Here is a 12,054-nt window from a genome sequence, read left to right as displayed (position 1 = left end):
ATGACTCAAGCTAATTGGAACTCATTATCAATTGCTGAAGAAGTTTTTGGTAAATTTTGTCACACCTTTCCTAGTTGATCACTATGTAAAATAATGATTATTTGCTCTGGAATTAACATTATGACGGAAAATCTAGTGAAATAAAATTTTAAACAGTTTTTGTAAATGGGTCAATTTCCCAAACACATTTTTTGAGCGGCGTAGCTGAAAATCATATGTTTTTTATGACATAGAACTTTGATTTTTTTTTACACGAAAATACACAGAGGTTCCATTTTGAGGACAACATTATTAATGAGTATTTTCTTTTACAAATTCGACAAAAAATAATTGAACTAAGCGTTTCTAATTTTGGTGCAGTGTCCACATCCTTGATTTCTTACAATATGTATTTTTTTAGCTGAAGATCAAAACAGAACNTAGGCAAAAATATGCACTTGTTGAAATTCACCCAAATATAGTATTTATTTCTTTGTAATGTACAATTTAAATAGGTTTGTAAAATACCTTATGTGTGATTATGATTCTGGTACTAAGTATTTCTTGGACAATGTAGAGTAGCCTCATAAGTATCAAGGACTAAAGATTTGAAAGCAAGGACATGAAAATAATTTGCACATAGATGTACTGAATACTGATATGCTATTCCGGATGAAAAGCGATATTAGTTTTCTTGAATTTGATTCCTCGTTTTAACCTACTAAATAGGTTTCAGCTGTAGAAATACAGATACCGGTAGTGAAATGATTATGATAAATTAATATTATTGCCCACAAGATTTTACTGCTCCCATAACGAGTTGAGATACTTTGAAGAACTCCTTGAACAAGTATCCTTGGTTCCTCCGAGTCTCCTCAACAGTGGCGTAGGTTAGAGCCAGATCACGAAGAACGTCATTAATGATGTCCCGCAAGATAATTCTCGTAGGTCGATAATTGTTTTCTGCTATCTTCAATGTTGAAAGTACCTGATAAAAAATAAATGACATAATCAGATCAGAATAAGCGTCTTTTATATTTCAGATGTCGCTTCCTAACTTTAATTATTGCAACTATTAACTTATTAGGTTCTTCGTAAGTAATACCTACTATGTAGAGTTTGATGAACATAACCAACTTATTTACATACCTTAGTTTTCCAAGTGCGAAGTGCTTCTCCTAAAGAGGTCCCTTTGTGAGCTTCCCCCACATCGCGAATGCTATGTCGCAGCAGCACTAAATGGTGTTTTCTACATACCTCTGTAATCGAATAAAATCGGTTTTGAAAACAACCTACAACAGATAATTTTAAATTGCAACCATTATCTCACCAGAACTGCACTCAGCTTCATCATCTTCAAGAGGGCACTCAGCCTTTCCATTGCAAAGTTTATCAATAGATACGGATATGTTATTGTTAACATTCCCTTTACATTTGTATCTGGTAAGCTTATGCTCTACCGAACACGATCGAATGCAGGCTTTTGTGCACTTAGTCTGGGCACAGGTCCCGTTTCTACAGTAACACCCACTAGGTGTTATAATTTTCTCATTGCCGGTGTGCAATAGTTTCAAAGCTGACATCAAGTCTTCATTCACAGTTAGGAAAAACAAGTGTGTGTCTTCCAAATCCTCAATACCATACGCTTTCTCCACCATATGATCGTAAATGGAAGATAACGAAGCAAAACAAATGTCCCTTGCATTTTTAACATTAATCAAATCGAGTTTAGGTTTAACCGCCTCCATCTGCAATTTTTTTATGGAATTTCGTAATGATAGCAATTTGTTTTTAACATCCAAATACTCTTTTGCATTAGTCTTCGCTTCCACTAATTTTAGAACCTTTTGGAATAACTGATTAGCTTCAAATTTGGCTGGACCGATACCTAGAATGCAACATGTTCGATAGCTTTAGTAAGGAGACACTTTCTGAAAACATTATAGAGCAAGTTAAGTCGCATTACATACCGGGGTTGCAACCACTTTCATCAGATTCATCGTAACAGTCAAGTTTACCGTCGCAAACCATATCTAATGGTATGGCAGTGGACTCGTCCACTGCATGGCAACTCCATTTACCCAATGTATGCTTATGCCAGCAGACGCGTTTGCACACTTCAGGACAGGTTACGTTGGCACAAAAAGAGCCGCGACATTTGCAGCTCTTCAGATAAATTTTAGGTTTATGAGAGGATTCATCTAAACCTGCTGTATCAGGACTATAAATATTGCCCATGATTCCGACTCTTCTTCTATTTGAATACCGTTCACATATAGACGTATCGAGAGCAACAGCTAATGTTTTAATAACAATAGCGACTTCATTTAAAGTTTTTTTGAAAGTAAACACATCTCCAGAAACGTTATCCTGGTGATTCATGTCTTTATATTTCTTTATGAAACCGACTTCTCTTTGTAGAACTTCGTATAAAACTCCGTTTTGTTTCATTAGTAATGCATTATCCTCGTCCATTACACACTTCCGTGAAAGATAATTCTCAATGTGCGACATGATTGTGCTGGCACGGTGTACACGGTCGATAGCTGAAATTGAAATATATTGTTATCGCCAAGATACATTTAAAGAAATTAAACTAAGTAACGAAAATATTCGCCACCTTCATTAACGCAATTTCGTTCATCGGATCCATCAGAACAGTCAGAGACTCCATTACATAATTTATCTAGAGGAAGCGTTATGCCATTATCAGCACACGTAAATCCATTTAGTGATTTAATTTCTATACAAGTTTGACTGAAGATATGTTCACATGAAAACGTAGTCGTTAATGCCGGGTTAATCAAGTACGGCACTGCAGTGGGTTTAAAACCATTATTCTTGCTTAAATCGAGTTTTTCATTTTCTAAGGGTCCATAATCAATATTATTGGAGGGATCATCCAATTGATTATATTCTCGCTCAATATTTTTTTCATTGTCTTGATCAGTAGGCACTTTACTATTGACAAACTCCATGATCATCCTCCTTTTCTTCTGATTGATTTTATCCATCATTAGCTCCATGCCACGCGTGATAAGGTCGGTGTATGTTTTAATTTCATCATGTTTAGTATGAATTAAGTTATGTTTTTGTTTTGCGGTTTCCATAACTTTTTGCCTGATATTTTCTATGATTTTTTGTTTATCTTCATCTGTTTTGGCACGTCTGAAATGTTTCTCTGCCAGTTTAAATATTTTTGAAGCAATTTTCTTCACAAGGTCACTGTTTGTAGCTTGTTCTATCGGTTCACTTTTATGGTCGTTTCTTAGATTAGCAATAACTTCGCCATTTGGTTTTGGACTAGAAGTTGTATTGTTGGACGACATTACTTGTAAACCTTTCATAATTAGTGCCACATATTTGCTAGCTTTAGAACCTAATGCTTCTGACGATTTTTTCAGTTTGGTTTCAATGCTTTTTAGAATTTCATTCTTTTCATTAGGGGTACCAGTTTGTAAAGATGTCGATGTTAAATTATAAATTTTCTGGATGATTTCATTAACAGCCATGCTCTTTTCCTTTTTATTGATAAGTTGAGCTTAAAAGTGTTGTCATAAATTAATTATGTTGATAAATATTATTTTAATTACTAATATGAAACTTACCTTTACATAACGGTATTAAAATGAAAATGAATAAAACATTTTTTACGTCGCATATCGACATAGTGTATGTTTTGTTTTTCTTCATATTAATCTCGACGTGAAGTTTGTGCGTAGGCTACGTAGAATCGATAGAATTCAAATGGCTAATAAAAACACAATAAAATGGTAGATTAATTTGGTAATTTTTTTTTGTATTGTTAGGTGGGAATCTAATTACCTTGCAATGTAGCTACGTAGACTATACACACACAGACCGTGAGTTCTATAAACTTTGTAGCTACTTAGGGGAGACCGAGGAGAGTTGTTACATTTTCGATTTTTGGTAAACTATAAACAATCAGCGAGCTCACAACAGCGCGTATAAATTTAACTCGCGACTTGAACTAAAAACACGCACTGTTATGAGCTCGGCAGGTCGGCAGTCGACAATGTCACAATTATCCTCTGTTACAACTCACCTCGTCTCCCCTAACATTGATGTAGGTATATACCTATTCATAACAAAACCATAAAATGATCATGTTGTCGGCTTGATATTTTGAAAAGAAATACATACAAATAATATTATCAACCAAAGTTACGTAAAGCTATCAAGTCAAACTAGAATATTATATCTGATTATTAAGACGTATCTGAGTATTTNTACCAATCTGAATATTATGTTATCTGTAGAAATCTGTAGAGCAGAAGGTTTGTGATTCCTAAACGTAACACCTGACTAATGCGCAGAAAAAGATAACTGTCAATCAGTTGTGTCATGTCAAGTGTGAGCAGGCGGCTGCGAGATTATCTTTGAAAGCGTGTTGAGTTTGGTGGAACGTTAAATTGTAGGAAAAGTGATTGTCGACCATCATCCAAGATATTATCTCCTTGCCCGTTAACCCACGCCTATGGAGATTCCACCCCTAGAGTTCCTTCTGATAGAGACCCAGTGCCTTTAAATATTTTCAGAATCGGACTAACATAAAAACTGTTTTCGAATTTTCGAACGTTTAAAACATTACCACTGTCAATCGGCCGTCAGTAATTTCTGAACGCAACTGTCAATGTCAAAAATAACATAACCTAAAAAGTGATATTTATTTTTAGTAAAGTTGAGTACAATTTGTTAGCAGTGATTTATTATTGTACTTCACATAAAAATGAATAGTTCTGTAATAAAAATTGCACAGGTAAATGTAAAATGTATCCTGAGATACCACTTATTCTAGGTATTCGTCTCTAACCTCTACGAATATTACTTTTGTTTATTACCTGTGTTCCAGCCACTTCTAAGTGCTAAAGGACAGTTAGCATCATGGTCTGCAGTGTCTTCTCAAATCCATACGTCGGCTGCTCTATGCCGAGTGGTTTCTGGCAAATACCGCATTACGAAGAAGCGCGATCGACCTCTGACTTATGAAATGGCCAACCCACCTCATTACATCGCTCACAGAAAAACCTGGAACTCTTGGAACACATGTATGCATTATTTTAACTTGCTACTAATTAAAATGAAACAGAACAAACAATTTTCCATTCTAGTCTACATACTCGAGACTTATTTACATTATTTGTTACAGCAAACCTTAAGGATGGCCTCCGTCGATCTGAGACAGCTGTGGAGGATGAGTTCATCCGCAGATTCATGACTGGTACATGGCACGGACTCATGTGTAGTGAGGTATGTTAAATAAAATAATGTCTTCAAACTTTTAAATTCACTTTTAGTTGGTTTACAAATTATTTTGTTGCGGACCCAACCATCACTAGAAGGATATTGGAGATTTAAGCTGTAGCCAGCAAAAAATACAGTGGTGTTTGCAGTCTGTTACTTCTTCAATATTTTGCTTCATTCTTTTGAGAACCATTCCTTTGTACATAAAAATAAAATTTAAAACTGCAATACTTATTACAAATAAAATGGCAATGTCAATTGTCCCCAGGTAATAATAAAACGCCAGTTCAACCACATCAGAGTAGCAGCCATTGTGAGGAGGGTAGTGTCCCCCACCAAAATGTACTTCCTTCTGGGCTACACCGAGGAACTCCTGGCCAACTGGCTGCAATGCCCAGTCACCCTGGAGTTGCAGACTGTAGACAGCTTCCAAGATGTTGTGTTCAAATATATCTAATTTAGTAATAGATTGTAGAGTTTAGGATTGTTTAGAATAAATTGTTGTAAATATTATCTTCAACTGTTTTTTATTTTGGCTGAAACTTTGAATTCCTTATTGCACTCGCCAGTTGGCGCCACTGGCAAATAAGGTCTTGGTTCTCGCTTGTGGTGAATTGAGGGTTTTCGCGAATGAAAAATCCGCCAGATGGCAATACGTAGACGCGAGGTCCAAATGCTGCATGATTGGTTATTTTTGACATATTGACAGGTATGTCAAAATCCACCAATCACGCAGCAGTCAGACCCCACATCCACGTCCCGCCAGCTAGCGGATCTTTCATTCGCGAAAACCCTCATTGGTGAGCCGTTCAAGTGGTAGCACTACCGCATTTGCAATCTATCACCAGGTTGGCGCCACTGTGAAGTAAGGTCCTATGATGCGCTAGGGCCGCTAACTGGTGAGCGCAAAAGGAAACCCTCATTAGAAAGTTGTGTTACGAATAAAACTCAGGTTAAAATTCATATTCTTTTATAATTTGATTCATTCAATTATACATAATGTGTCAACAAACAGAACAGCGAGACGCGGGCCGCGGCCGCACTACAACTGCCGCCCCTCACGCACACACGCGCGCTCGACTTGCGAGCCGACACCGAACTTCTGCACATACGCTTTGTACTTTGAAACATATTTCAACTGTGCGACGATCGATTTTGTTGCGACTCAAATATTCTCATAAAACCTCCATGAGAAACAAAAAACAACAAAAGTTTATTTATACAATAATTTAATTTACTTATGTCCTGAATAATTTCCAGTAACAAGTACGAAAATGAGCTGCATACAGTTTAATTTTAAAATTCCTAGCATTAAAGATTTAGCCTCGTAATGAAATGGTTGTATGAAATTTTGCTAAATGTATATTTTTTCTTATAGTTAAAGTTTTATAAAGATAATCTAAATTCTTGATTTTATTTAAATTGTATTGATCCCTGTTTGGAAAATTACTTATAAATGAATAAATGTTTGATAAAACATTTATTTAATAAAAAAATTGTGCCTCCTGGCGGTTTAGGATGTTTTGAATCGCAACATAATCAACCGCCGCACCCTCCTGCTGAGAGTTTGTATCATTCCCATTTAATAGACGTTTTTCTAAATTTCTCATAAATGCCTATGGTGTCTCTCAGGTAAATTTGTATTGTCTATCACAGTGACGTAAAGCATTTGTCCTTACATACTAGTGAGTTATACATTGGATCTTATCAATAAATCACCATAAAACACATTTTGTAAAGTCGTTAAGGTGCTTCAGAAAATATCATGATATCATTATTATTTTTTTAAAGTCTCAAACAGTCTTTTGCATTGAGCTAATTCGATTGGGCCTGTGGAATGTCTGTTGTGATACACCTTACGCGAAGCGGTTCCATTGCTATCGATGTTAAGTGTGCGCAGAAGTCCAAATGGCTGACAGAATGCGACGGCTCGCTCGTTGTTTAGCATTAATTGTTATCGAAATTACATATTTACAAATTAAATGTACAGACAACATGAAGGCTTCTCGTGGTAAATTCATCAAATCACTATCCGAAATAACGCACACGGGCATGGATGAAACTTCTCGCGTGACTGCCAAACATTGGAAATGAAACGAATTATTTTTTCGATAGTCACATATTTACATGTGGAAATGAAATATAATACATTATGTACAATAATAAAAGAAATCGCAAGCGGAATAACAAGTGGATGTACTGAAGTGGACCTTAAAATTGTGCTCGAGAGAAGTTTCAACTATGCAGAATGAAAGTGAAATTTAACAATTTTGGATGGCATCAGTTTTACACGTGAATTAACTGATATAATTAAACTGTTAAGTGAAAACCCGCGACGAAAGAAACTACACAGATATTTTTTTACGTTAATAATTGCACTTAAGGTTGAAATGTTCAGTGCTTTTTATAATTTGAGACACAGATGTTTGTCTGTAGTTCCTTTGTCAACGAGCGTATAACAAACGTAATGTGCGATAATATAAAATCCTATTTCAAAACTACACACAGCTATAACTATTAAGTAAAAATGTCCATCAAAATTCTATTAAAAATAAAGAGATCATATATGTTCTACTACAAATAAGATAAACTTGTTACAATAAAGCTCTCATTATTCATAAGCGATACTTACGCATCGTACTGTGTTCTATTGGTTACTCAATACTGCTGATTCTAGTCAACTATATAACACCGGTGTGTACTTGTCCGTCTGTCAACTGAATTAAAGCGTAAGTATAACTCAGAATGTAATCAGGTCCGGTGAAGCCAAATCTTACCACTTAATTGTTTCTCTTCTATAGCATTGCTATTGCGGTTGTTCTGAGGCAGCTGTAGGAGCCTTAAACATTATTATGCTTTCATATCGTAAATGCAATAAATCACTATGTAAGTGCTTAAGAGTTCGAAGACAATGTTTTATTAAAAAGACGTACCAAATTATAATTTAACAATAAATCGTAGAGCACAATGAAGGCAAATTGGAAAACCGCAGCTGAAACGTGTCCACGCGTGGAAACAGTGTCAACCCTACGCGTGCTAGTTTGTGCTTTGCTTCGCCGCGGACGCGCTTCAGCCGCGGAGCTCGCAACAGTCTTAAAAACCTACATTAATTTACACAATTACTAGAACAAGACCATCATGATATGACTTTAAAATCTATCTGTACTTAGAAAAATTATACAGCGTCAGTAGTAAAATTTGATTAGTATAAAACTTCATTTTAACTCCATTTATCCTAAAAGTAATAATTCAATATACCCTTTTTCATGATTTGGCTTAATTTTTTCACAATTCATCTGATAGATTACAAGAGAGACGTATCCCTATCACAATCGCGTTAGTAACATTAAAAATTAAATACAACAGCACCTATCGTTTGATATACATAATAATAATATAATACACGGAATAAAAAATATTCAAAATTATTCGATATAAGGAATTCCAATGGAGAGGACAAAATAGACAAAATAAGCGTAGATACAACTATGCAATGGTCCAAATATTTTGTAAGAATAATATAGTTATATGCTTTTCGTAAATATCACTAGATTCCGATGAGACAACTAACGCTTCACAACGAGGGCTCACTCGGCCCGACTAGTCTAACGCTGGGCGCCGCGCGGGCGCGACCGATGGTGGACCGTGACGGGTCGCTTTCCATGACAGCAAAAAGTGACAACGACAATGTGAGATAATATTTATAAAGTTACACTTAATAAATTCCTAATATATTTATTAAAACGGGAACTATTCATATATAATTCATTTTACTATTTTCATAACAACACATACATACTATAAAAGCTATTATTGTTAGTCTACACAAATTTCATAAGAACGTGAAACGCCACGGTCCACCCGGGCGCCCCTGGAGCGACGGCGCCGCTGACATTGGCCGACGCCGGAGCGCACTAGTATAATACCGACACTCACACTTTCATTTGTACTACGCCAGTATGCTACCCGCTATTTCTAAGGGAAGACGGCTCGCGGTCGGGCACCACCGAAACATCAATAAAAAACTTACTAAAACTAAAAATAAAATGCAACTAACGTCGTATCGTAATTTTTGATCGGACGACACGATAGGAGGCGAATACTGACTTTTACGAACTCTAACTAGCTAATGATAAATTTGTGAATCCGAAATGGTTTTAGCGAATGGGAGGGTCTCGACCGTCACATTATAATCCTACTTACAACTAGAGGTGATGCCCGGCCGCGACGGCCGCCGAAGGGTACCGTTTGTAAAAAAAATCAAGACTTACACTAAACTAACTCTCCACTTACGTACGCAGACGTTCACTAACAAGGAAGAATTGGAAGGGGGTAGATTGTTAATCAGTGAAATCATGTCTCGCTGAGAAGTTTGTTGGACACACGATGCGATATTAACCTAAAACCGTCCGCCCGCCGTACATTTGTTCTATACGCGGTAGAACGCGCAATCGAATCGAACCGAACGTCATCGAGTCTACTACACCACGGAACATGGCCACTACCCTACCGCCGACCAGTGAGCGCGATCCTGCCTACAACCCGCGGTCGCTCGCCTCCTGACACAGAACAACCATCACAACGACGACTGAACGAAGAAACAAGTGAATATTAAACTACACACCACCTTGTGCTCCTGTGTACAATAACAGACGATCGCACGAGTATTTACTAAAATGTAACAATGCTCTAAAGATATTAACATCTAACATATCACTTGGGATATTGCACGCAAGTGATGTCACTTCCTAGGCAGTGTTGGTACTTCTATAAACTTTAAATAGTTAATTAAGTATCAAAAATAACTCCAATATCTATATATAATGTTTTCGACAGCTATATCTTACATACCCGGCCCCGAGTAGTACCTATAAATTGCGCCTCGGATATATCGATATTGAGAAATAATACAATATTGCTCAAACGGTGCGAATAGAAGAAAACATGGATTTCAAGAATAATAAAATAAAAGATGATAGATCTCAATCGAAGTGCAAAGATAAAACGTGTTAAATCGGCAGAAAAACTTTGAGTAACGAGTAGTTAAAAAGACTTGGCACAGTATTGAAAACTATTAGTTTAGGAGTCAAGAAAGTAACGCGAAAATTAAAATTGTAATCGAAAGGTCAATGGGAGGGTCGTTAGTCATAATATATTAAAATTGTAGGTACAGTGATCGTCTCACTGATCCCTGCACACAGCGAGCGACCGAGCCAGTCGGCTCTAACAGCGTGGCGGCTGGCCGGCTCGCGGCAATCCACATTGCATCATAATCCCAGACAAATTATCACCTAAATAATATACAGTGGAGGAATTTTAACACTAAATTGGTAAATGGACGTTTGACATACTTTCACTTCATCACGCTAGGACGTTAACGATATTTTCTCAACCACAACTGTACGAAACACGCTGCCGACGGGGAAGTATAAAAGTTGCCAGCGGAATCCGTAGGCACGTGTAATAAGCTACTTCTATTGCTATAATAAATAGATAAGAACTACGGAACCACTGAGTCAATTTTAAATTCACCGTCGGACTTCAAAGATTTTCGAAGTATTCCTCAACTGTATAGTATACATTGAAACTAAGCGTAAATCTGCCGACAAACTAGACTGAAAAAATATTTATATCTCCGATTTATAATTTATTGACACAATAAGCGTAAGTCCAAATATACTTTATTTATTCACATTAATTTGTAGAATCGATCGTCAATTACTTATTTTATATAAAGATTCACTTTAAAACACTACGAATAGTGTGAATGAAAACTATGATTGCACAGACATACATCACATCTATACTAACAAGTACACGTATCATCGTTGAAACCACTCTATCTAACCCGAATTGAATCTTGAACTTACTCTACGTTCCACTCGATCGCCAATAAACCGTTCTCTGTTCACTGGACAACCGTGTCATGCGATAAAACGAGTCAAACTTTACAGCGCCTGCTGTAAACGAACATAGCATGGTTCGAAGCGCGAACTTCGCGTCCCTAAAGACTACAGTTGAGCAAAACAAAAGTCCGGGTGTAACAAGTCAACAATAAACAGCACACGCACTACTACCGTACTAACATCCAGTGAAGAGACAACGACGTTCGGAACATTCGCTCGCCTTCTCGCTCGCACACGACGAGACCACGCCCTCTGATGGAAACCCACACACTTTCGCAAGTGATATGCTCACTACGTAGCAGCACTGATCAGAGGCACAGGCATAATGTCGACTGGTACTTTTGATCTTCCGCGGTATGTAACTTTCGAAACTTATAAGGAACGCAGTCATTGTGCATGCCTGAAGTGAACCCTATCACAGCCCCTGCGACATAACCAAAGTCACGACCGTTTCCTTCAACCTATCACGTTGATACTCGATAACATCTCCTATAAAATTGACTATTCGCTTCATAAAAATTTTCCTAAACAGGTGTTGGACAATTTAATAGACGACGCAAGCTAGTAAAAAGAGCGTAAAAAGAAATAGACATTAGATTAGGTACACTAAACAAACTGTTATGCGGATATACAACGTCGGTAACGTTACATTATTGAGAGTAACCGTTATGAGAAATGTATTATCGGCAAAAAACTTTGATATGCGTAAACATATCGATGTATTTTAATCTTGAGTGTTGTTTGCACATATACATTTAATATTTCACAATTTACTATAACAACGAAGAAGACTGGACTCCTATTACACTTATTCCAGTTAGCTTTATCATCTCTATTATTGCTAGGCATGTTGTACACCGCTAATCTTGTATCGTTCGTGGGTTCACTTTACTGACACTATTGT

General features: G+C 36.8%; 2 protein-coding genes across 2 annotated transcripts; one reads left to right on the top strand and one right to left on the bottom strand.

Annotated features, from left to right (window-relative positions):
* Positions 1–475: 475 nt before the first annotated feature.
* LOC114358438 (uncharacterized) lies at positions 476–3,491 on the bottom strand. Its single transcript, XM_028312407.1, has 5 exons — positions 2,600–3,491; positions 1,950–2,525; positions 1,310–1,867; positions 1,129–1,238; positions 476–967 (listed from the first exon to the last, which is right to left on the bottom strand). Exons 1-5 carry the CDS (start codon positions 3,489–3,491, stop codon positions 764–766), a joined length of 2,340 nt encoding a protein of 779 aa, XP_028168208.1. The 3' UTR covers positions 476–763.
* A 943-nt stretch (positions 3,492–4,434) lies between these two features.
* mRpS24 (mitochondrial ribosomal protein S24) lies at positions 4,435–5,744 on the top strand. Its single transcript, XM_028312417.1, has 4 exons — positions 4,435–4,759; positions 4,853–5,048; positions 5,150–5,250; positions 5,513–5,744. Exons 1-4 carry the CDS (start codon positions 4,730–4,732, stop codon positions 5,699–5,701), a joined length of 516 nt encoding a protein of 171 aa, XP_028168218.1. The 5' UTR covers positions 4,435–4,729; the 3' UTR covers positions 5,702–5,744.
* Positions 5,745–12,054: the final 6,310 nt, after the last annotated feature.

The sequence above is a fragment of the Ostrinia furnacalis genome, unplaced genomic scaffold, assembly GCF_004193835.3.
Source record: "Ostrinia furnacalis isolate ACB-3 unplaced genomic scaffold, ASM419383v2 OfSCF3952, whole genome shotgun sequence".
Lineage (NCBI taxonomy): Eukaryota > Metazoa > Arthropoda > Insecta > Lepidoptera > Crambidae > Ostrinia > Ostrinia furnacalis.
Note: the sequence above shows the minus strand (reverse complement) of the source record. Positions and strands in the feature narration are given on the sequence as shown.